Source organism: Gavia stellata, chromosome 2 (assembly GCF_030936135.1).
Source record: "Gavia stellata isolate bGavSte3 chromosome 2, bGavSte3.hap2, whole genome shotgun sequence".
NCBI lineage: Eukaryota > Metazoa > Chordata > Aves > Gaviiformes > Gaviidae > Gavia > Gavia stellata.
Window position 1 is genome coordinate 38,347,264 of NC_082595.1, and position 26,294 is coordinate 38,373,557.

Sequence of the window (26,294 nt, forward strand, 5' to 3'; positions counted from 1 at the left end):
TGTCTCAAGTGGGCATCATAATTCATCAAGAGTGATAACGTTGTCCTTAATCACTGCGGGCTGAAACCTGTATCTGCGGATGGGGCTGTTAGATCTGCCCTCCCCCAAAAGACTGTTAGGAGTTTGTAGAGCTTTCCGGGGACTTCACAGGAGAAATCCCGGAGGAAATGAACAGTAGTAACATAGTAAATGATAACTGCCCATGAACTAAATGATGAATATTACATTTTACGTTGCACAACTTTTATGCAGCACATACAGACTGTGGGCAGAGACTTGGTGGAAGTGATAGGACGTAGGCCAGTGTTTAACTGCATGATCTTCCTGTGTGTAGGCAACATCGTGGTGCAATCTGAGGCCACACTTGACAGCTCCTTACTCTTCTTTTGATACTTGACTTTTTAACCTTTCATGTCATATTAAAAAAAAAAAAGCGGTATTTTTACAGAGATGCTGCAGAATTAGTATACACATGAACTTACTACAGCATTAGTATTTTCATGTTGTGAATTACCATGTATTTGCTTCTCCATTTCTTCCTATTTTTATTTTATCTAACACCTTAAAATAGTTGTGGGTGAGAAAGACAAATGGCAAGTTACACTTTTGAGGGTAGGGGGAAGGAAGGGGGGACCTATTCCTACAAAATTTATGAGTTTATTACGCAGGAGCTGTTACTCAGTGTGGTTTTCTGTTTGTGTTTTCTTTGTCAAGCACAAAAATTAAAATGTAATTATTGTTGAGCCAGTTGTTAGTCTGCTCTCTGTGGAAGGCTGATGAAATTTCGTTTTTCTCAAGTTCAAGGAACAATAAGCAAAAAGGCAACATAGTCCTGCACACACATGATTTAGTTTTTACACGAATGGCACCTTGCTGCTGTGGATTGTCATTTTAAAGTCATAAAAAACATTGTTTGCTGTTTCCAAATGTAGATGCTAAACACATAAAAAATAAACTGCTGAACACAACACAGGGCAGTTCAAGGATCAGACTAGAAGTGGGAGGATCATCAAGTCTAGGGAAGCCAGTAAGAACCAGGAATGCAGTCAGACGAGCAATGTGACTGGTTTTCAGAGCCACATCTACATTTCAGGTGAAAAGCATCTCAAAACCAGTTAGTGATTAGAAGAGATCTAAGTAATCCTGAGATTGCTAGATGCCTTTGTTTGTTCCCTTCCACCATGCTGTCTAGAAAATGGTCCACTATTTCCATGCAGGAAGTATAGATGTTCTCACTATCTCAGTGCCTCTAGGCAAATTTGGCCATACAGTTTTAAAGCCAAGTAAACATGACTTTTAAGCTGCACCGCACATTTTTTTTTTTTTCCTTTTAGATGGGGATTTTTCATCTTGATGTTGTGGCATGAGGTGAAAGTCTTGATTTTATTATTGCTGAGGGAAGAGGTGGAAAACCTTTCATTTCCTAAAGCTTCCTCTATATGTTTGAGTTGAATCTATGTGGCTTATGTTTTAAATTCAAATAATTATCTTACATGTGTGGATTCCTGAATGAAAGCTCTTCTCTCAGGATATTAATGGAGTTTCTTGGTTTACACAGCTTGTAAAAGAATTGGTTTAAGTTGAAATTCACTTTTTTGCTTCAATGTAAATGTGATTCTAATCAGGACACTTCTCAAGACCAGTATATACCCCCAATGAACTATATGAGCCCAAGAGGCTGTGTCTGTAATAGAATCTGTCCCATCTCCTCCCTAACATCTTTAACACATCTAGCAATCCCATGAAATGGATTATAAACTTGCCATTTTAATTCACATTAGATCTAGGCCTATTATACTGGGTATGTACACATGCAACTTTTCTTAACCTGGGAATAACTGATGAGCCTATGAAGGGATGTGTTGGTCATGGTGGATAGCATGTTTGTAAATGCTGTGAAGATACTTTAATTCCTGGGGAAAAAAAAAAATGAATCCTCCAGACACAGAGATCTGGAGATGTCCTGCTTGGTGCTGCATCTTAATTTAGTTCTCTTATTAATTTAAATGAGGTCATGGGACGTACAGCTTTTGCGATGGGAAATTTTCAGCTTCCTGCTTGCTGTAACACTTGGTGCAGGGTTCTTGCTGAAGATTTCAGATTTCACTTTCTGCAAAGACTTTAGGTCTCAAGTAAACAGCATACTTAAATGAGACTTAGGCTTTGTTACCACATAACTGGTCTGTAGAGATTACTCATTCTGTGGCTTTTTAATGAAATTTGTAGTTAAGTACATCTGAGGCAAACACATAGAAAACAGATCCTGATCTGTAACAATGGTGTTACTTTATTCCTTCAGTAGGATGTTTCTATCATACAAAAAAGGAGGGTTGGATGGATGGTGATACTTACAAAATGCTGCTATTGCTTGTGTAGTTTTGTTTGATGCCTGGTACGCGATGATCAATGATAGCATCTGGAGACCCTAAACTTGCCTTTCCTTTTATTTTTTTTTTTTTATTCTATCTTGATACTTTCCATACCATTTCTTGAAACTTGTCTTTCCCAACTCTATTGGTAAATGCCACTTCTGCTTCTGAGAGGCTTCCTACTCTTCTTCCAGGAAAATCAAGCTTAGAATGACAGACAAACTGTGACATTTGGGGCAGTTGGTGTAATGAAGGGTCAAGATCTAGAGGGGATTTCTGTAGTGAGCAGCGGTGGGAAGCATTCAGTTATTAACATGTCTACACATACCGATTAGCTGAAGGCTTCCTATCACTTGCTCAAGAGTTTGGTTTTTTCTCCAAGGGAAAGACTGCATTTCTCTGGGGTTGGGGATTGTTTTATTATTCTTTTGGATTTGTCTTCAGCATTTATTGTCTTCTCTCTTTGCACTTTTTTAGCTTATAAGCTTTGTAGTTTCTAGAACTGTATTCTAGCACTAGAGTTTTGGATCTGAGATCCATCACTGTATAAAATACTGTGAACAACTTTAAAATCCGGTATTTTGGGTTATCTTTGATGTTGTTATGTTATCTATGATGGAGTTATAACTCTGATGTAGTTATTAGTTATGAACTTTCAACTCTTGTAAACCAATATTTTATTTACTTTAAACTTCTATCCTCCTGTTCTTCTGTTTTACAGGCAGGATGAAAGACCGGCTAAACGAGCTGCGTGAATTTGCCAGGTTACACAACCAACAGTTTTCTGATAGTGAGGATGATGAAAATTCACCCCATGATGTTCTCCTTTATGAGACTGATTATGCCTTGGAAATTCTTCATAAAGACATACAGAACATCCGGACGGAAAATGACCACCTAAAAGAGGATGTCAAGCGGCTCAGAAAGCAAAACAGCCGCTTCCTTACATCCATGCGCCGTCTTAGTAGCATCAAACGAGATACTAATTGTATTGCCAGAGACATCAAGGCCCGTGGAGAAAGCATCCACAGGAAACTCCAGATAATGAGAGATTTCAGCGAAGATGCAATAACAAAATACGGGGCTATGTCTGTCATTGCCAGGGTAGCGAAGAACCACTATGTTGACCTCATGCACGCCTTTCAGGAAGCTATGTTTGAATACAATGCAACAGAGATGAACCAGCGGGAGAACTGCAAGATTCGAATTCAGCGGCAGCTAGAGATCATGGGCAAAGATGTTTCTAGCAACCAGATTGACGAGATGATTGAGCAAGGCAAGTGGGACGTCTTCTCTGAGAATCTCTTGTCAGATGTTAAGGGCGCTCGCTCAGCTTTGAATGAGATAGAGACACGTCATAAGGAGCTGGTGAAGTTAGAAGGTCGCATTAAGGAAGTTCACGAGCTCTTTCTGCAGGTGGCCCTGCTAGTGGAGGAACAGGCGGACACCTTCGATGTCATTGAGATAAATATGCAAAATGTTGAAGACTATGTAGGAGAAGCTAAAGAGCAAGTGAAAAAAGCTTTGGAATACAGAAGAAAACACCCCCTCAGAACAATCCTCTGCTGCTGCTTATCCTGTTGCAGAAGGCGACTATCCCACTGAAGCTATCACAGACCAACTCGAATGTCTTCAAAATCAGGCATTCTTTACGGTGACTTTTCTGTAATGACAACCCCTAGAAATGGGGGGGCTATTTTGCAGTTGGTTTTGTTCATTGCCTTTTTCCTACATGTGCTGAAGGCTGTTCTATTTAAGAGCTCCTAGAAACATTGATAAAACTATTTTTAATCCATTGTTAATTGAAATGTACTCTGTTGCTGTAACTAGAGGTGCAAGAAGATCTCTGCAGTGATACTTGTTTCAGACAGGCAAGAAGGAGGAATGAATGATGTGCTGATAGCTCAACCTAGGGAAGATGAGACATTTCAAGAAGTGACTTTTTTATTTGTCAAAGTGAGTCTGCAGGCAGTGCAGCCTTACCACCTGGGGTGATACAATACACCACAGAGTCAGGAGGTTTCAATTTTAACTAGTTTGGAGCCTGCTTGATGCAAATACTTGAACAGATTTTTGCTCTGTTCATTTGACAAAACACTGAGCCTATTAGCAGAAGCAGGACACAGAACTAGTTTCTTTTTCAACTTGATTTCCATCTGTCCTGAATCTTAACAGAAGTAATTGCACCTTAAATTATAGTATGCACATTTTGCTCCGTTTGTGTGCAAGTGATTGCTTTTCTCCATTTTAAATACCCACAACTTCGTCAAGGTGGTTAGAAGCACTGCAACACTGAGGCATCTCACTGACTTTTAACTTGAGCCACTCTCTGTACTCTTAATTTCAAAACTGCCATGCTTTTATGCTTTTAGTGCATTAACACTTCAGCCAGAAAAGATGCATGCAGTGGCCTCCTGCAGAAGCACCCATAAGAAGACAACAGTTGGGGGGTAAAGAAAGTATTTTCAGGTCTCCTATGCTGGCACATACACACAAGCAGTTTTAGTGGAAGGATTATCCTGTCAATAGACTTTTATTTTTTTATAAGTATTGATTTAATATTGTTTTTTTTATATATGTATTTTAAATAACATGAAGGATTGAATTTATTAACATTCCCTTTTACCAGTGTACAAAAACTAAGGCTTCTCTCCCATTATTAGGAAATCTCCACCTGGGAAAGAAAATAGACATATTTCTTCAGTACACCTGAAGAAGAAAGAAAACAACATTTTAATGTCATTTCAGTGCTCTTTTCAAGCTTAAAAATAATCCCTCCTTTTGTGTAAGGGTAGTCTGCCCACCGTAGGTTTGGAGTATGAGGAGGGAATAGAAAATTTGCAGCCCTGGAAACCACTGAGCATTGTCAGGGAAGCATGTATTCCTAAGGTCTGGGGAGTGATTATAGCTCCTGCTTCTGGAGGTTTTCCAACTATAATATTTTTAGGTGGCTTCCTGATACACTGTGATCTATTGCTATCCTTTGAATTAATGCAGGACATTTTTTCAGAAGTTAGTGACTTTTTTAAAAAACCTCTGATCCTATTTGTACCTATTTTAATAAATATTTTTAAACATTTCAAATATTTTGCATTTGGGAGTTTTTCTCAGGAGATGCGCGTAGCCATCTTCCTGCATCAATCGCAATGAAATGTTTCCCTTCAAATCTTTTGCACACTAATTTTATATGTGAAAAAACACCCATACATTTCTTACTATTTATATTGATATAACAAAACAGCAAAATAAATTCAACTTCCAAGCTTTCATATCCCAGTGGGAAATGCTTCTTAGCCAGGCAGGCTTTTTTACACAAATGGAAGCTAAATGGATAACTCTTCTCAGAAACTGAGTCTCTTTTGCTGAAGCACCTGTCTGTGATAACATGGAAGAGTGAGAGACACCGATCTTCTAAACTAGAAGATATTTTGATATTCAATCATGTCCTGATGATATCAGTATTACGCTTGCCTGAGGACCCCTCCAACAACCCAATGTTCAAACTTGAAGTGGGAGAAAGGAGAGTGTTGAGCTGGCACCATTACCAGTAGCGTTGGTGCTACTCAAGAAGACAAAGTTGCTTACTCCGTAGATACAGCCATTCAAGGCAATGGAACTGTGCATTTGTAGAGAAATACCCTAAATCTCTGTGGGTCAGCATGTGGGCATAAATCAATGAAGAACAGAATATGTATTTCATATCATCTGTACCTTCTTAGCACTCACCAATGCTTTTGATGAAAATGTGTACATGGGGGTTTTTGTTGGTTTCTTTTTTGCACTTATGTATGTCTACAAACGGAATAAAAGATTTAATAAGAAAAACTGAAAGTGCAGAGTGTTGTACCTTGAATCAGCAGCTCTGAATAGTTTCTTGCATTGTCAAAGTTTAGTTTAAAAACTGCTGGACTAAACTCTGAGTTGGTGCAAGGAGATTAAACAATGCCTAAAAAAAAAAGTCCTCCTAATATTTGTTGCCATAATAAATCAAATGTGTTGCATATTGAGATAGACTTCCCATAATTTTTCCTACAAAAACCATGAAAAATGAGTTTCATACATTCTAAGATGATTCTCTACTGCAAGGGAAAATACAAATTTACTCTGACAGTTCTGAGAGATCTTGATCATTTCATTAGTAGAAATGCAAAGCTTATACTCAAATCTTTAGTCTGATTTGAGGCATGGGGAAAGAGAGTGAAAGCATGAAGAAAAAGGTAATTGAAGACCTTGTCTCTCGACTTAAGGCTGTTGCTGCAGGGGAGAAACTGAGAATCATTGAAACAGCAGCTTGGGACCCTTTAAAACTATTTTTAAGTTGCATTGTGAGTTAGAGGCACTTAAAAAATTACTTCCAGTAACTAAGGAAATAATTCTCTTCTTTGCAAACCTGCATTCATTGCTTAATACTGTGGGTTTTTTCTATCTTTGAGCTGTGTAAGAACTCAAATTTTGGCAGCCCACGAACTTGCCTAGTCACAGTTAAAACAGACTTTTGAAAAAAACTGATCACACTATGGTTGCAAAGACTCATGCCACACAGGATGAGTGGAAGAAGATGATAAAAGTAGCTTGATAATATGTTAGCATAGTAATAACAGAAGCCACGGAATGAACATCTTCATGCTTGCTAAGGAAAGCTGCCTTTTCATTCTGAAAGTCAACAGGATTCCTATGGAGATGCACGTAGCATATCCTATGGGTTGAATTTTTTTTTCCTTTCCCTGATGTGGCAAACCCTATAGCTGGGTTTGAGAGGAAAGTAGTTAAAATGTGAGAGGGGCTGCTTTACCTTTTAGGGTTGCTGGTACTTTGGTTTTGTTTCCTACTGAAAGCAGCAGAAGCTTCACAAAAAAAACCCTATGAATCTCAGCCTTTTCTGAGGAGGAGAATGGAGAACTGGCACCTAGGCACACCTTGCTCCTTCTTAAAATGTAAAAAAAAATTGTATAAATATAAAACAGAAAAAAAAATCCCCTATTACAAAATATAATGTTTGGTATAGAATGCTGAACATCCTGGATATGTGTATGAGTCTCCATTTCATCTTATGGGAATTTTTTTTTTTTTGAAACGTGGATTTCCTTTTAGAGAAATGGCAGTCAGACCCTCCCTACCTCAATGCGAAGAACTCAGACTATGGATGCACTTGACCAGGCATCTCTCTGGCACATGTCTTGCGAGAAACATCTAGAAAGTATAGCTCTTAGTTTAGACCCAGATATCTTTTTTTTAGAGGAGAAAGCCTGAGGCTGGACTGAGTAGCTAAGCTAAATTGCTGCTCTTCTAATCTAAGGAGGCCAACCTACATTAAGGATGTTTTGAATGCACAGCCTGAGTTGTATTTTATAATTTCTTGAAAACAAAACAGGTTCTTTAGATTTTTGAACCATGGTAGATATTTGGAATTGATTTGAAAAAGGAAAAAGCTACACATGGTTGTATTTCTATCTCTAAAAAATATCACAGATAATGATGAAGGCAGGAAACAGTATCTTTAATAGATACTGTATGTGGTGATTACAGTTAATCTATTTCTGAAGCAATGTGATTTTCACATGGAGCCATGGTATTTGTTTCTCTAATATGTGAGAAGGCCAGTAGCAGATCTATCTTCTTCCACGTTTCTAGCGTATTATATAGCATCTTCGTAATAGTTGAGCGGAAGCCAGTAACAGCCAGTGTAAGACAGCTCCACTGTCATACCTTAGCTTACAGTGCATACACTATTAGGGCACAAAGGCTTAACAGGAAAAAGTAACACTTTACTGTGTTTCTCAGAAATAATGTTAGATATGAATAGAGAATGAGATAACCTACCTGATCGCATTTTCCTACTCAATACCTTTGCTGAAAGGCACAGCCCTACTGAATGGGGAGCAATGCTAGCTATGGTATGATGCCCATTTCAAGCAAATGATACAGCACAGTAAGTTCCAGCCAAAGAGCTGCTCTTTCATTAATGGGCTCCAGCGTGTGAATAAAACTAAGGAAAAAGAAGGTGTGAGTTTCACATCTGTTCTTCACATTTGTAAAATGTTAACAATCGACTTTTATTGTATGTGAGAAGTATTTTGTTTCACAAGTATACCTAGTGTACTGGGGGTCTCTGAACATTAACAGCTGAAGAGGTTAGGCACTACCTGCAGCCTGCAAATTTGAAGCCCAGGCCCCTTAAAGAGGGCCACCTAGCACCAGGGTGTCTAACAACCAAGCAGGGTGTGCGCTCTGTTCTGCTTATGGGAGAGACAGGTGGCCTCTGCATGCCTCCTCCAGTTTGCCGGAGGCTGACTCAATCCAGCATCCCCAGCCTGTGCTGCACCCAGCGTTTGCCTCTCATCCCTCGGGGGCAGGCTCAGTGGTGGCAAAGTTTGTTGGGTTGGAGGATGTCCACCTTCTCCTCTGGAAAATGGACAGCAAAGGCGGCGGGAGTGGGAGCCAGTGGGGGGAAGGCCGGCGATGGGGCACTTGTCCTTTCCCCTCCTGATGTGGGGAAGAAGGGGAAGGTCTCAGCGCGAGCACTAACCGGGGGTATTGCAATAGTCGCTTCCGTAGACCGGGCATGCAGTGGTGATTGGCACATCTTTCCTCTGCAGTATTTTTCTCCTGATTAAGCGTAATTGATCACCTTGGACTTTGTGTGGTTCCTTTTTCCTTCTACTGGCAAGGGAAGATATATTCCAGGTAACAACTGGACAGGAGTAAGTAAAACGTCAGTATGTAACACCGGTTTTCCACGAGCACCTGTCAGTTGGCATTTCACCAGGCAGCATGGCCGGGGGGCGGGGAAGAGGGGAGTTGTTTCGCTTTTTGGTGGTCTGAGCCTTATCGGCACAACTTCGCCACGGCTCCCTCGCTCCCCCGATGAACCACACTGGCACCGCCGCCCTCCCCGGCTCTGCCGCCCGCCCCTGAACCCGGCCTTGCTCGAGCACGGGGCGGCAGCCCGCGGGCCTCGCGCCTCGCTGCCCGGGCCCCGAGGCGGCCTGGCCCGGCGCGGCCCCAGCGCCGCCCGCGCTCTCCTCTCAGAGGCGGGCCCGTCCCGGGCCCCTGCACCTCCCCCGCCCCCCCGCTTCCGCTCCGACGCTGGCGCCCGCCAGAGGCAGGGCAGCGCCCGCGGGTTGCGCCGCGTCGCCTCGCGTCCCGGCCCGGGGAGGGCGAAGGGCGCGGGGGGCGGGCCCCAGGCTGCGGCAGGGCTCCCCGCCGGGTCCTGCCCGTCCGTCTCCCGCTGCCGCCAAGAGAGGTCGCCCTGTGCGCTCTGCGGCCTCCCGCGCTGGAAATAAAGGCGGGAGGAGCGGCGGGGCGGGGGAGGGAGCGCCTCGCGCCAGCCCGAGGGTCGCGGGGGGCCGGGGGGGCGGGCGGGAGCGCGGCCTTGTATGTAGGAGCGGCTGGGAGGCGCCTCTGTATCTGCACCAGGATGGCCGAGTGGTTAAGGCGTTGGACTTAAGATCCAATGGACGTATGTCCGCGTGGGTTCGAACCCCACTCCTGGTAAGAGCTGTGTCTTTTTGGGGTTGGTTTTTTTTTTCCCCGGAGCCCCGTCGCATTGCCGGGGAGGGCGCGGTGCCCAGGCCGGGGCGCGACCGGCGCGGCCGCAAGGAGCCGCGAGCCGCCGGGCCGCGGTTGGAGGCAGCGAGGGGCGGGCAGCGCCGCTGGAGCGGGCGGCGGCCGGCGCCCCGCCTGCGGGGCAGCCGCGCGGCTCTCCGGGCGCGTGGCGGCGGCGGCCGGCGAGCGCGGCGTGAGCCGGCTCCAGCTGAAGCGGGCCGGTCAGCCTCGCCGGGCCAGCTCTGCTGGGCCGCTGGGCGCGGCTTTAAACACCGTAACTTTAGCTTAAAGTTGGTGGCACAACTTAATTTCGAAGGGCTTTTTTATATCTGTATTCTTTCGCGTGTCGTTCGCAGGCCGCTCGGGCCTGGGCCTCGGTGGCCACCGCGGGTGTCACAGCCACGGCAGCGCGTGTTGTGGCCGGCGGCGCGGCGGGGCCGAGGGCGGGGGGTGACAGGCGTCCCCGGGGCGCGGCGCCCTCCCGGCCCTGCTGCGCAGCCAGGGCCCCCGGGCGCTTGGCCGGGGCCGAAGGGAAGGCGGCCCGGCGGAGGCCCGCGCCCGACTGCGGTGGGTGCCGCAGCTCCCCTCAGCGGGACGAGATGTCGCCCTTCGCTTTTCGTTGCTGCGGTTCGCGCCAGCTCTCCACAGAAGTGCCGGAGGAGGGAAGCGCACCGCGTCTAACGCTGCCTGAAAGTCGCATCGCAAATGGTCCTCCGCAGGCGGAGCCGTCCCGTGTGGCTGGAGGCGGCGGGACCGTCGCTCTGGGGCCGGTGGCACGCTGGGTGGGGGTTAGCCCTCCAGCTCCCGCAACCCCAGGTGGGGACTTTGGTGCTCTAAACCGTTATTTAGGAGTTTTTTGTATAGATCTTTTTTTTTCTCCAGTTCCAAGCACTTTGAATACTTTGAAGGCTGTACGGCAACCTGCCACAGTGCTTCTACAATGTGAACGTGAGCGTAAGTACCGCGTGCGCTAGGGCACGGGATGAGGGTGTAAAGGATGTCTGCGGGTGTCGAGCCTGCTGAGGTGTCCTTGGCCGACCCCGGAGGGTGGAGGGAAGACAAACCCCGCTTCTGGGGGAATGGTCCCTAGTGCTGGCTGTACTCTAAACTGTGCCAGGGCTTCAGCTGAAAGTTAAGTGGAATGAGTGAGCAGGATGTTCAGACTAACCTTCTGGCTGTTTTATTTAGCGGGACAGATAAATAGCAGTTGTTGTACGTGTTGCAATGCTTAATTTCCTATCGCATAGTTTTGTTGTTCGGCGTTGCATTTTTGGGGTTTTTTTTGACAGGGTAGTATCATTGTGTTCTAGTATATTGAAAGTGCGGGAAGTACAAATCAAGCGCAGACTGACATATTTTAAAATATTAGTGTTTGCCAGAGCATCCTGGTCGAATCCTAATACAGGTAAATACAGTTGTTCTTAGCTACCCTGTTCCCGATTATTTGAGCTGAAAAATGATTCTAAACTTTCAGTCCAAATATATCATGTGATGATACAGACTAAATAAAGGATAAACTTGAGAGAGAGAAATAACAACTCATGGGCCTTCAGTGCAATATGAAATAGAAGGTGAAATCTTTCAGACGTGATATTTTATTACATGCTACATAAGATGATCTGTCATCACAAATGTGAACACAGTATAAATACAGAAATATGATAGTCAAGAGGGAGTTATGCAGAGAATTGTGGTCTGGTGGTGAATTTCTAGGAAATGCAAGTGCGTATATTGTCTTTTTTGACTGTTCCACCAGTTAAATTGTAAATGCAAAACATACTGCACTTTCTAGAGCTGTTCATTAAAAAGCAGTACTGCCAGGTTCAAATGCTTTATTAAGTAAACATTCGTTCCTATTCTTCATTAAGATACAAATTATTAAAAATGTGTGCGTGTTTGAATGTACATTTTACCTGTAATGTTGTAATAGAAAAGTGCTGCCCTTGGAAACCCACATCTTTGCATACAAATCGTGTAATTCTGCTTATGTGCTTATTTACGAGCACGTTTGTACGTACAATAAATGCTTATGTAGATTTTGTGGATGCAGTGCTGATCTTGATGAAAAGTTAGTCTGAGCTATGTCAGTTACAGGATGAATTAGTGCAGCTGTTCAGCATTGTGAGAAAGAAAAAAGAAAAGTAAAAAATCACAGTTTTTACAAGAACAGTAATCACTGACCCCCCAAAAACCCAGTTTTTATGATAAAGCAATATAGAAAACTGGAGTTCTTGATTAGAAATGCTTCTGTTACAGGCACAGCCCTTTCCTTAAGAAATTTCTTTTGCAGAGGACTTTCCTCAGTCCTTTGGTGAAACTGTGTTCCCTGCTTTTCATAATGGCTTGTTAGAGCACATGAATGTCAGGAATGGAACAGAAGATTTTTGAACCTTTCCTGCTCTCAAGAAATATCCATAAAATCTACTGGCAATGAGTACGTCCCAACCCCTTCCTACACTTCTCCATGAAGAAAAGGATAATCTGCTGGGTTTATTGGTTTCTTTTTAGGTGAAGTGGCAGGGTGGTGTAATGTGTTTCAGCTCTGGGGCTGACCATGATTTTTATTTAAGAATTTTATTTTACCTAGCAGGTATTTTTCTTTGTTTCTTTTTCATAGCTTCCTTGTTAAACCCTCATGAATTATTGGTGGTTGCCTTTGCTATTTGACATTCTTACATGCACTCGTTATACTCTGGCCTTTAGTTCAAACGTTGCTTTCCGTTGGACTCCATTCTGTGGATGAGTTGTTTTTCTAAAAAGGTCATTATCTGCAGGATCCTTGCCTCATTTGTTGAAGAAATTGGAAAAAGTGTAGTGAATAATGCTAGAGACTAGAATAAAAAAAGAGCTTCTTATGCAGACAGTTGAATGCTACCCTGATGAACCAGGGGTGTTTCTTTTGCCATTGCATATTTCCTATCTGATGAGGAGCCAGTCAGTTAAAATAGATTTTTCATAAGCAATCACTAGTTTTCATGTTCCTTATTTTGTGGTATCCATCTTGAGAACCTCAGACTGATGTGCAGAAATGCAGAGCTTTCGCAAACACAAGGGAAATCAATGTATCACCTGTATTTTAAGGAGTCTCTGAAAAAATTTGTATTATAACTCTCTGAGCAGTCAAAGTTATTGGAGATATTTTGACATTAATCTTTCCATACCTCAATTTCCCATTGTGTAAAATAGAGGTAATAGTAATGCATCATCTGCAAAACGGACTGCTATGAAGTAAATTAATTCTTGTTTGTGAAGAATTCAGATAGGCACTTACGTAATCTGGTCGTGTTAGACAAGCCCATGAGTAGAATATCAATGAATTTGAAAAATAACATGAAATAAATAAGGTGCGGAGCCACACTTTGAGCTGTGAAGACCTTGCAAAGTACTGAACAACTGGTTAGCCAGCAAGCACTGCATGATGCGTGCTAAACAAGGTGGGAGACTTAGAGGAAAACAGCAAGCCATAGTTTAACTCAAAATTGTGTCTCACTTCATAAACAGAAGGGGATCAAATCAATAAGAAGGCAGGATATGGGTGAAATATTATTTAGGTGATACTTCAGTATAGTTTAATCCTTTTTAAAAACTTTTGGCAGCTTTTTTTTTCAGTTACATTTTAGTGTGTGATGGAAGCATATAATTTGTTACTTCAGTTAAACCATTTTTCCATCATTCCCAGTGACCAATATCTCATACTGAGGAAAAATGTGTAAAAAGGCTTGCGAAGTTCTTGGTCTGTTGTATAATGCTGTATGTAGGGTGATCAATAATCCTTCTGATTCTTACTGCAGACTAATTTAAAGTCTGTAAAGTAAGACCGGTCTCTTACGTTAGCAGGAGTAACTGCATGCAAAGTACTTGGTAATTCTTGAATTGTTCTCATTTTGGGGCCTGTGTGGTAAAAAAAGAGGGGTAGACTCTATTTTCTGGATTCTTGTCATTCTTGGGATGTTTTTTCAAAGATTACCACTATATAGTACAGACAGTTGTGTCAATGTTTGTACATGTGTCTTTATACAGGTTCATTTGCAAAAGTTGCTGGGCTGTTCATCTGCTGACTCTGTCTGATCTTACCTGCAGTTTCTTACAATCATTTCTGTCGGACTCGATAGCCACAGCAACCAAGTGTCATTAGCAACGTTAGCTAATTCTGCCTCCTTCTCCAGGACATTACAACACATAATCCCAAACAGATCCTTGCAACATTTTATTGCTTAACTATTTTCCTTGGTTTTGATGAGGAAAAAGAAGAGATTTTCTGCTAGGCTAGTTCAGTCTAAGCAGCAAGCTCTGGGAAATCGCACTGTAGTAGTACGGGGAGCTTGGCCACCCTGACCGCAGCGTTCGTAGAACAGAACAAGGGTCTGCATATCACTTACTGCAGTGCAAAGCCCTGCAATTTAAGAGTGCTGATGGAGGTGGGTTTACTCTTATGACTGACAAATGAGCCCTGCAAGTCTTGCCATGATCACTTAAAGCATCATCACCCCCAGCATTACCCTGAGTGTTGCTCTCCCAGAGTTAGGATGGCCTAACATAGCCATCAGAAGAGACCAGGCGCCCACCCTCCAGCTCCTCCAGTTAGCGTCTGCATTTTAGCTCAAAGCCACCTTCACTGGTGGAGCAAAGGGCAGTAGCTTTGCACTGTAGTAAAGGGCCGTGGGCACACATTCCCTTTTGCCAGTTCTTTTGATCAGGAGGAATATATGCAGGTGGTAACACTTTACATCAGCACAGCATTATTACTGAAGGATATTTCTGAAAGTGTTAAAAGACTGGTCTGTGAACTAGGTGACTTCCAGTTTGGGAACATTTTCCCTTGTGCTGGCTTTGCTATGGTGGCAGTAGCCTCTGGAAGAAGAAGGGAGCAGGCAAGTGATAATTCACACTACAGCAGCAAGGTTCACCGGAGCACCTCCTAAATGGGGCGCCCTGAATACCCTAAAATGAAGGCAGCATAACACAGAATGTTGCAGCTAAGATCTCTAGGATCTTAGGGCATGGGCTTAAAGCACACTAACATGCATTTTTTTCTGTTTTCTTTTTGGTTGTGTTAAACTTACTTGAATGAATTAATTCTTTCTTCCTTCCAGGGAGGAGCTTTTGTCTGAAGACCGTAGAAAATACGCACACTCTTTTGGAGATGGTCTTCTTAAATGTGCAATTACAAAAATGCCTTCCTTTCTCTAGTGACTAGGAGAAGAATGCACTTTCCAGATTCCTTCATTTTCCTTGATTGCTGCTTCTCCTTCACCATCTGCTGGACTGTGACCGTCTTTCTGGGTTGGAAGTGCTACAGAATATTTTCTTCAGACCTCATCTGCCTCATTTTTAAGGGTTTGCTGAAGTGGTTCATGCAATTCTTGGCAAGAGATCACTCCCTGACCATGTGACTTGGTGGATTTGTGACACCTGTCTCTTGCTATTTCATCATGTGTTGCAAACTTTTTCATATGAGAGGGGAATCACTGGTGGGAAGTATGGACTGCATTAATGAGTTCTGTTCTGCAGCTAATCCATGTTTAATGATTGACGTGCATATGTGTTTTAATTTCAGTTGTCCTGTCTTACATCTCTGTTGCTATTTTCTGACACACTCCCACCTTTTGCTTTTTATGTGCATACCAAGAAACAGATCCAGCTGGTCTAGCAGTTAGCTGTGGCTGAAAGAGGCAGAGACACTGTCTTTCCTCTGCCCTGGCTGTGCTGCACGTTCCCACCACTTCCCTCTTGTGTCCCTCAGTCTTTGATTCTCAAGTAATAAGTAACAAACAAACCAATTAATTTTGTGTTGCTTGGATCTAAAATTAATCTCTGAGATTATCTCATTATAAGAACTTTTCTGTGAAGAAATGAGGAGTTGTAGGCAATTTCTTACGTGTTTCAGGCTCCCTAACATAGACAATACAGATCCACTAACTAGTTTTATTAATCACAGAATGGCAGTGGCTGGAAGGCCCCTCAAGATTGTCTAGTCCACCCCCCAGCTCAGAGGACGGTCAGCTTGAGCAGTTGGGTTTTGAATATCTCCAAGGATGAAGACTCCACAACCTCTCTGGGCAACCCATGCCAATGTTTGACCACCCTCACAATAAAAAAAGTTTTTTATAATGTATTAAAAATAAGTGTTGTCTTGCATTCAAGGCATTTTCTTATCTTTAAGCTTATCTCAAACTTACAGGTCTGTCTGCTTGTAAATCTTAAATGATCACATGTTTTCTCTGTGCTTAGATTTTTTTCTTCCTAAACATCCCAAGATAAAATGACAGACCAACAAATGCTACAACACATACAAGGATACCCACTGGATACATGGGTTTGCTGCCGTGCGCATTCTACGGAGAGCTCTATTGAGAGAAGAACAAAACCCCTGCAGAGATCTAAGCAGGTGCTTCATTTTAGATACTGAAAGTGATTCTTCGAACTTTTTTTTCCCAAATAAAGACCAAGGGAGTACATTATTTTGTTTATAAATATGTACAGTTAGTTTCCTGTAAGAAATGAGCACTTGTGTCTGGCCTTAGCTTATTGAAAGCCAGAGTCCTGTTAGAGCATTACTCATTGAAAGACCATTTCGGTATCATGATTAAAGTTCATGATCTGCAGGTTAGAATACTGTAATTTGATCCAAGTTTTCCTTTAAAATGGTCTGGGAGCTATAGCGTTAACAAATGACATCTGTCTGTTGAGTTGAGGGAAGGTAATGCAACTGATAACGCTCACCTTAGTCCAGTGCTATTGTCTGGCAACCCAATTATTACAGGTAAAAATTCTTGTTCCTGTGTTTACACAGGTGTTAATAGTGTCCTTCCTAAACAATCTTTGCTTACTGGCTGTGGCTAATTATTCCTCATCCTAGATCCAGAAGCTGCCTCTGAATGAGGAATTGGAAAGAGTCAACATAGTTCAGAAATCCCATTTGTTTAATGCTTTCCAAATCCTTTTGTTACTACATTCAGAATGGAAATGATTTATTTAATTACTATGACTTCTATATTTTATCATAATATTTTGGACTATTTTTTATTGTTTTGCAGGATGCTTTGCTTTGCTGTGAGACTAGCTGATTTCTTGGCTAAATGTAGTTTTAATTTTTATGTAGCTAGCTTAATAGCCATGGTTTCCACAATCTGCATTTTGATAGCACTATGACAGTGCAGGTTATATCTCTGCCAGTTAACAAATCCTATAGTGTTCTGTGACTGAAAACAGACAGACATGCCCAACCTGTTGTACTGCATTCATTCAGGTGACCTGCCCCAAAAGTTACTTGACACATCAGTAAAGAAGAAATAACTGAAAGCAACTGGATCCAGTTTTGTGATGTCTCTGCCTGCCCAGCCCCTCTGAACAAAATATTTTTTCTACAGAATAGTTATCGGGTAGGATAAGAATTGTATGGTATGAATGCATGAGTCAAATTTCTTTAAGAGGACAAAGTAGTTAATGCCTCCCAGTAGACAGTACAGAGAGACATTATGGGTGAGATAAGGTTTGTGCTGTGTATGAAATTGTTAGGGGGAGAGCTCAGCCATCAACACAAGAAAAAAGACCTGTATGACAAAGAAGGTTGGGTGACTGTATCCAGCTGAAGTATTAACAAACTTGAGAATGTTATGAAATATAAGAATGGGGTGGAATTGGGCATCTCAGAACCGACATTAAAATGCTCTAAAAACAAAAGTTGTGGTTAGAGATTCTTTTCCTATGTCTCTTTCTGTTGCTTTTCTTGGTAAGTTGCCTCAAAGAGGGGTTTAAGTAGAGTTTCAGAGTACTCCAATTTTAGGTTGGGCTCTGCAGAGAATGTGTCAGGAATCTTAAGGTGCATGGTGGTACTCCCAGCCCCCAAAAGGAGCCTCTATGGGTCCTTCAGAGCCAGAGTTAGAGACAATGCCCCGTATTCACCTGGAAGTCCTTAACAGACTTGTCTGCGTAGCCAGGAATGAGCCTAGATTGTAATGTTAACTGTCTCAGAATGTTGTTTTATTTTTTAACAAAAATTACTATACCAAGGTAATCTTAACTGTCAAACTGGGATATGTATACTTTGTACTGTACATTGTTTCCTTTTATGTACTGTTTGTCATTAACAGTCTTGGCATGACTGCCTCCCAGGTAGTAAATGTATCCAGGCATAGTTGAAGCGGTTCCACTTCCTTTGCAGGGAAAACCTCAGAGATGGTATCTCTGGAGGGAGATGTTGGAACTGATGGAGAAGTTGCCAACTGCTATTTATCTGTTAACCAGTGTGTCAGGTGACATCCTTCTCAATCACTATCCATGACCACCTCTGTGTTAACATTTACAGTGACCTGCTCTGGTCCATAGGTCATTACTTTGGCAACTGTAAAAATTGAGTTATAAAAAATGACTGTATTTTTTCATCTTATTTTTTAGCTCATTGTATGTGTTCAGCAAAAAAAAAAAAGGAGTTGGAGAAAGCAGTCTGAAGACTTGTGTTTCGTCTATGTGAAAATCCATGCAAAACAATATAACTTAGCTAATTCTTAACACGGTAGCTGACTTCCCTTAGCAAGGTTTCCATATGGGATGCACTTCTGAAGATATACCCGATCAGCTCTGCTGCTGCAGCCAATGTTTATGGACATAAATTCATGGATCCCGATCCTGTTGCTGCCACTGTGTAAGCAGATTGTTTATCACTGAAGTTTTGGACAGGCACAGAAGCCTGCTTGTATAGTTAAAGTTGTAGCATCTGCGCAATAGTTACACACTTAAAATTACTGTTTTTCAGCATCACCTCCCTCTGTTGATCTTCAGACCAGCACAAAATGAAATTGAAAATACAAGCAGTTCAGGCAAAAATTCCATTAAGGCCTGTAAAGAGTACAGGATACTGCAGGGTTTCTAGTGCAAGGGCAGGACTACAATATTTTTCCTATTTCACAGCAATGTTGTAAGAGGCATCTTAATATTACGTGATGGGAAGGGACATAAATCTATACGGATAAAATGAAATTACGCATAAGCAGTTATGCCTCTGCAGAAGAAGAGACATAGGTTGTAAACTGTTTGGAAAGCCCTCTTCCCGTGCCACCAAATCATTTAAGTTGCAGACTATTCTTTGGGGAATATTAGAGCTGCAAAAACTAGCCTGGCCATAACTTTATGTAAAGGATAAATTAAATACAACTATTAACTCTTGACTGTTTGGAAAATAAAGGCCCAGTTTGCATTAACAAGGGTGAACTGGATGATTTCTTTTGGAAAAACACTTTTACAAAAAATGTGTAATGTTTCAGTTGACTGCTGCATTCTATATTTGAGCCATTATTTGTAAAAAGATTCAGGGGTAACAAATTCTAGTAAAAATATTTGGGGAATACCTTGTTTATTTCCAGGACAAATATTATTAAATGGATTTGAAAGAGAACCATCCAAAGATGAATTCTACCAGTAACAGAGAAATTTTCTGAAAGGGGTGCTTCTTAAAAAGCATAATCATACTGCCTAAACAGATGCTATTTAGTGAGCTGACTGACCTTAAATCTAGCGGTAACAGAAACTTGTTTTCCTCAGTTACTCAGATGGACTGTAGATTGATGTATCCTTTCTGATAACCTTGTACTAAACCCCAGATTTAGTCTATAGGTGCAGAGACAACTTCTGAAAGGAATGAAGTGGCTTTCAGTCAGCAATGCTACCTTCTCCACAGGTACAACCGATTCCTATATAAGACGGGGAGCAGAACTGAGCAGGGGAGGGCAGGCTGGGTGATGTGACTGCATGCTTTAGGAGTTACATCTGTGTATGGTTTGATTACTGAATTATGCCGCTGTTTCTCTGTTAGGTGGCAGAATTATATTTCTGTTGGATTTGCATCAGGAAACAAACGCCATGGTTTAGCTACCATGTCTGGGGAGAGCTTTCCAGGCAGGCTAGTGGCAGAGGTATGATTAAAACCCTAGTGTGCTTTGTATCAGTTCCTCATTTTTTGTACGATCCTGCTCTCACCCAAGTCAATGGGAGAATTCACCCATTTAAATGGTGCTTTCATTGGCATGGCTTGCGTTCATTTTTGTCATGTTGATCTGCCCTTTCTTTTTTGCCTGGAGGCCACCAGGCTGTTGGCTGGTGGACTTCCTCGGGTGCAGGAAGCAGATGGCATGGGAGTTTAAAGGAGCTTCTGACAGTCCAGCAGTTTTCATGGTCAGTCTGGATGGCCCCCGAAAGCTTGGGGGAGGGCAGACGGGGTCTGGTCATGAGCAGAAAGGACCGTCAAGCTTCCAGCCTTACTGAACAGTTTATGTTTTTCAGTTACTTCACAGGAGAAGGGAGCAGAGTGTGGGAAGGTGATACTGGCAACATCGCCTATGATTTAGGGTTGCACAGCCACACGTCAGGGGGTCTGAAGGCTGTCTGCGTATGAAGACTGTTGGCACAAAGTCTGGGAATTGTGCAGAGCTTCAGGCATGTCCCGCGTGCATGAGGAGAGCCAGAGAGCAGCCCGAGGGCTATAACAAACCAGTCAGACTCAACTAAAAGTGGAACTATTTATGGGAGGTTGTCTATTTTCTTTTGTGACTGGTGGATGTTGTCTCTTGCTCACCCAGGCTCTGAGCCCTGTCAGTTTGCACTTAAATATAGCTTTCCCAGGTTTTCAAATCTGCTGTTTTCCCAGAGGAATGTCTGTTCCTGGCATGTAGCCCCCTTCCTCTTTTATCATACTGTAAAATCATCTCACTAAGTGTTGGTAGCTTCTGGTAGATGACCAGCAGCTTAAAGATTGCTGACCACCAGACCCCTCCTCTCTGCCTTCAGATCGAGTGTGTTGTGGTTCATTTCATCCTACCATTTCTGATGCCCTGTGCCTCCAGTTTCTTCATCCCAGCCCTTGCCATGATCCTGAAATATCTTACCAAGTAGAGAGTGATGGAGGTTTGCCTTCCTTGCAGCCTGAGGCAGGTGGTACTGGGAATCGCAGAAGCAAGTGCATGCAGAAAGGGTGGTGTTGCGGCATGTGACGCCTACATGTATCCAGTTCTCATATGCCTGTTGTCATGGACAATGCCTAAGCGCATGTGCCAAAGCAGTCAAGATCAAGTGCTGTTTTTGCATATACTCTCCAACTTAGCCAAGTACTGTATGTGCAGGGAAATTTTCTCAAGAAAAAATGAAGGATTAGACTAAATAATATCCATAAGTGACAATTTAAATACAGATGCACAGCACTTTGTTTAACTTCATAATTAGTAACTGGTATAGGTACTATAAACCACAACTTTCTTGCATTTTTTTAAATAGGAATTTAATTTGCCATGTTTGAAAAAAATTGATTCTGTATGATTCTGCTCTTAAACCAAGCCTCAGACTTGCATAATTTTTTTAATCATTCAGAACTGCAATACATTTATACATTTGTACTGCAAGCGTGTCATGGCTAATGAGTAATGGCTACTTTAGCTGTTGTCTCTTAAGTTCTGTTACTGTCACTTCAGGTCAGAGAGATCAAAGGTCTGGTATTTTAAGGGATTTGGCCTTTCTAGATAAAAACATTTTGCATTCCATGCATGTCCAATCTCCAAAGATAAGTAGGGAGGAATACAGTAAAACCCTTCTATCTCTGTGGAAGATAGTTGGAATGTAATTTGTATAATTACCTTGCATAGTAGTTTTTTGCATTCATCAGCATACCTTTATTTTTGTTTTCTACTTGTTATAAAGCCTTTTGCACTTATTTTTTGTACTGATTATATGAACATTTGATGCTTGCTGCTGTGAAGGTTTTGTCATTGAAACCATTGCTTCCTGAGCACTTAAGTTCTTCAGGCAGAAGTTTATCAATGATTATAGCTTTTGGGGCTAACTGAAGTTATTTTAACATACAGTAACCCTACTTGATAGTTTCCTCTGGGAATCCCACCCACTGTGTTAGCTGCAAACAGCTGTATGAAGAATGCTGTTCTCATGGCTCAAACACTTGTAATGCTGTCCCACCCAAACTAACCTCAGCGTGAGAGTGACTTCTAATCCACGAATGAGATAAGCAGTGGAACTATATGTTGCTGCCCCTCTGATTTAAAGGTATTTCTTCCAACCAAGTTAGTATTTAACTTACTTTCTTTTACTTTTAGCAAAAATGCAATCATATAATTATAAAAAAGACAGGTGTTCAGTCTTTTGTGCGAAAGAAATGCATCGCTGATTTGCTCTGAATGGCTGGTATAGAATTCTGTTAGTGCAATCCAATAAAATACGGAGTGCATTTTCCTAAGTGAAGGAGAAAATTGGCTTACATTAGGTGAAACATTAATGGCAATTTCACTATAATGAAATCTTAGTGCTGCAGTTCTTTCTAGCTGCACTGTAATTTTAAACTAGAAACCATCCTAGCATGATAGCAGGCCTGTTTTTAAAAAGTATCAATTTCATCACACGTGCATGTGTCGCAAAATTCTGGAAGTGTCCCAAGTTATCCCATCATGATAATGCAGGATTTTTTTATTTGATGAGAATCTTTGGATAATTTCTTCTGTAATGCTGTTCCCCCTCATCTCCATACTGCTGCTGCTAGCATTTCGTACCAGATGCTGTTCTGTCATGAAAGCAACTGCTTTCTGATTTTTTTGTACCTGAAAACTTGTCTACCTTTCCTAAGTGTATCAGTTGGTCCAATAAAATCTATTTCACATTTCTTCAAATCTTGCTCCTTTTCTATCATTAGGCCATCCCACTGACATTACTATTACGAATACCTTTATATGCTCTGTGCCCCAAATACTCCATTATTGTTTTATTTAAATACGGTGCTGTCCTTATGTGTGCCAGATGTGGTTAATGGAGGTGTGTGACATGGATTCAGTGCTGTCTTACTGATTTGATCTCTCCACCTCTTGGGGAGTCTGACTGCATTTATGTTCCTATGGAAGATCTGTGAAAGCGAGGTCAGATAATACTACTGCGGGTAGCTGGCCCCATTGCCTACACACACATAAGCAGAGAGAAAGAGAGAGAAGGCCTGTTCCAGTTCAAAGAAATAATAGCTATCTGCCTTCTCTGTAGAATTAGAGAGAAACCAGTGCATGATAGGTAAGAAAAATATGAGCTTGTTATCAGCTGATAATATTGGCGTTTCTTTCCCCTCGCATACAGCAGCAACCAGATGGATGGAGGCAGTGGCCTTTCCCCTGTTTGTAAGGGAACTTTGCTCTGTCCTGGGCAAGCTGGGTGTTTGGCAGTGCTTGGTTGGTATCTGAACCTTCGGGTGGGATTCTGTTGCCTAAATGTAGCCCTGTGGTGCCACCTGAGATGCCTCAGGTGCCTATAGGTGTCTCATCAGCCCCATATGTCACCTCTTCTTGGGTGGCTAGATAGGACTAGATACCAATGTGTATGTCACTAAATCCTTTTCCTGTGTCTGAAAACAATATGCAAAGACAAGAGCAGTTTGAGGTCACCGCCACTGTTTTTGTTGCCTGGATCTATTCAGCCATCTGCTTTGGGCTCTCATTCTCATCATACTTCTTCCATGGTGTGGTTTTATGCTTGAGCAGGTACACTGATGGCCAAAAGGAAAAGCATTGCCTTTCTTTGCCCTTGGCATCACTCTCCCACTGCTCCTCTTAGTGCTGAAGCAGTTTGCTTTGGAGTCAGCTGAACAGCAGTGTTGGAGAAACAGACCGAGAAGGAACACGCAAGTGAGAAGGGGAAGTGTCTGTTCAACTGGCAGCTACCTTCTGGCTCAGCCCTGTCACAGAACTGCCTGGTTAGGTACCTGCTTGGCCCTGCAAGTTGTCTTGTCTTTGGCTGCACAAATCCAAAGTAATTGAGCTGTTCAGGAACAAAGTGGATCACAAGGGCTGTAAAAGGCAAATATTATCTGAAGATAGATCATGCACAGTCAAAGGAGCTGGTTCTGTGAAGTTAATTTCCAGGGAAGACTAAATGAAACAGAAAGCAGACGCTTTTGAAGACTCATTGCAACATACGTTCTTTGCCAAAATTCTTTCCGTAGAGCCCCCTGGCAATCTGCAGACCTCCCCAGACTAAACCTAAGAGCCTTCCTGTAAATAAAGAAGGGACAGGCTCTGGAGGCAATCTGGACCTTTGTGAAAAGCCTCTTTGTGCCCGTCTGCGAGGGCTGGAAACCTCTTAGGCAGCAGAACCATGGATGCAGACAGGAACAAGTCCTCCAGCTGCTTTGTCTCTCTGATGGGAAAGCGAGTGGCTGGCTCTGCTGGTGGCTCTGAGACCCCGTACCCTGCAGCTGAGGGAGACTGGTAAAGTTACTGGGGCATCTGGCAAATATAAAGCCTTATGCAGCATCTGGGGCTCACTCTCCCTAACCGCTTTCTGCCTCGGAGGAAGGTGGATGGTTTCCAGCTGAAACAGTTGATGGAAAATTCCTGCTAAGGAAGAAAAAGTAGAGGCTTAAGTCTGGTGAAGACTCTAGTGATGGCCCGGGGTCGAACCTAGTAAGGCCAGGACGTGAGCTGGTGCTGTCCCACTGTGTGTGTTGTCTGTAAGAGATGCAGAGATGCTTCTGCTGCTGTCAGGCCAGGGGATGGTGAATCAGGGATCCACACCGCTTTCCTGATTGTTCCCTTCTCACTGCACCAAGTGAAGCTCAGGAAAAAATCAGAGCTTAACACAGAAATCAAGGTGAGCATGGTTAGTGTTTGGAGAGGAGGCCCTGTAAGGAGAATGCAGAGAGCATCTGAATTGCTTCACCACCCACAGAAATACTCTACAAATACAGTTGTGTTGTTTAGGTATGAATTTCATGCTGGAATGGTGTAATCTTGAATCTATATAGGGGATAGTACCCCAAAATTAGTGTTACATTAATTATTAGTGACAGCTTTGGCTCAATTGGAAAGTGTATCCTAAAGGTGAAAAGCAATCCTTGGATTAACAGGGTTTCTGGATCAGCCCTAGGACTTGCAGGCTTACTCAGGCATTGTTGAAAAGGTTTTGTTTTCCTTCATTTTTCATATTTGAATTTGGAAACATTTCTTTCCTGTTGCTAGTGTTACCGTGCCTCTGTTTATTGGTTGCTATTCCTAAAAACAAATCCAGGCTTAGGCTTTCGTGGGAAAAAGACCTGGAGTGGGGAAATGGAGGAAGGCCCTTTGGAAGATTTGTGGCATTTGATGATGTTACAAATGAGGCCGACAGCTATTTTAAAAAGAGCTATTCAAGTGGTTTATTTCTGGCAGAAATGGAGGAGTCCGAAGAAACCCTTACCCGCTTTGTTCTAAGGCTCGGGACATTCTGCCTGTCGTGTTTCTCCCACTGCTGCATACTTTATTTTCTGCGGGTGTCGGTGGAGGGTTTCATAACACACTGCTTCTTTCGCTCTCTCACTCTGAGATCCGGGTGCAGCTTTGCACTTCGCATCTTTATAAATAAATCAGCAGTTTTCACAAATGAATCATCTATTGTTTGAGGTGGGTAGAATGTTTTTAGTGGCATCTAAGTTAAGAATTGTGATCTTTAAATGTTTGGTTTGTATTTTTGACCTGCTGTAGTTACAATTTATGTCCAAGAAGGTATAAAGAAGAAATAGGACAAAAAGCCTAGCTGACCTGCAGTTGTAACAGAGACACACACATCCTCAGTATTATTATTCATGACTCTTGGTGTAACCGTAGGACGGAGGACTCACATTCTTTGGCAGCTGAGGTGCTGGGCACTGCTGAAACACAGGACTGAAATGGCCCAAAGCTTTTACCTGACAAGAAATAACAAACGGCGGTAGGCAGTGGAGCACAAGGAGACAGCGAAATGTTGGGATGTGAAGAGATGCTTATGTGCCCAGAGCTTGCCTGGTTTTCTGTATCAGCTGGTCATCTCAAAGCTGTTTCTGCTCCCTGCAGACCTTGCTGCAAGCACAGCTGGAGGCAGTCTCGCTTGCAGCACGTCTGCCTCGATATTTGTGACCGTGGTGGGCTGTGGACATCTCATAACATACATCTCAGGGCCTACTGCTTTAATAGTTCTGTGTTGTATTAAGGATGCGGAATTGAGGCTTTGCTGATCCTTTTCCACAAAGATGACCCCTTTGGGGTCAGCGCTGCACTGGGAGACATCCAAGGTTTTGCTTTACTCTCTTCTTTGGAGTGGGACCTCCAGGAGCAGTCATACACTCAAAATAGCAAAGCTCTTTCTGTGGAAAAGTAAACTGTCTCAGTTCCCAAGGAAAGAAATGCTACTGAATAGTACCGTGTGGGCTTCAGTACCACACATCTGACACAGAGGACGCACTTCAAAGTACAAAAGAAAGAATTTAAAGATTGTTTAAGAAAAAGTCAATTAACGTGATGGATTAAACAGGAGTAAAAGCATCTCTCCTGGCCAGTGCCATCAGCTTGGCTGAGAGTGGGTTAAGAGGCAGGGTTGGCGGCATCGGGAGGGCAG

General features: G+C 42.7%; 1 protein-coding gene and 1 non-coding gene across 2 annotated transcripts; both read left to right on the forward strand.

Annotated features, from left to right (window-relative positions):
- Positions 1–3,095: 3,095 nt before the first annotated feature.
- On the forward strand, positions 3,096–3,974 carry STX11 (syntaxin 11). The gene has a single exon (XM_009810738.2). The coding sequence runs from the start codon at positions 3,096–3,098 to the stop codon at positions 3,972–3,974; it is 879 nt and encodes a 292-aa protein (XP_009809040.1).
- A 5,806-nt stretch (positions 3,975–9,780) lies between these two features.
- On the forward strand, positions 9,781–9,863 carry TRNAL-UAA (transfer RNA leucine (anticodon UAA)). Its single transcript has one exon. It is a non-coding gene; the product is annotated as a tRNA-Leu (tRNA).
- The last annotated feature ends 16,431 nt before the right edge of the window (positions 9,864–26,294 follow it).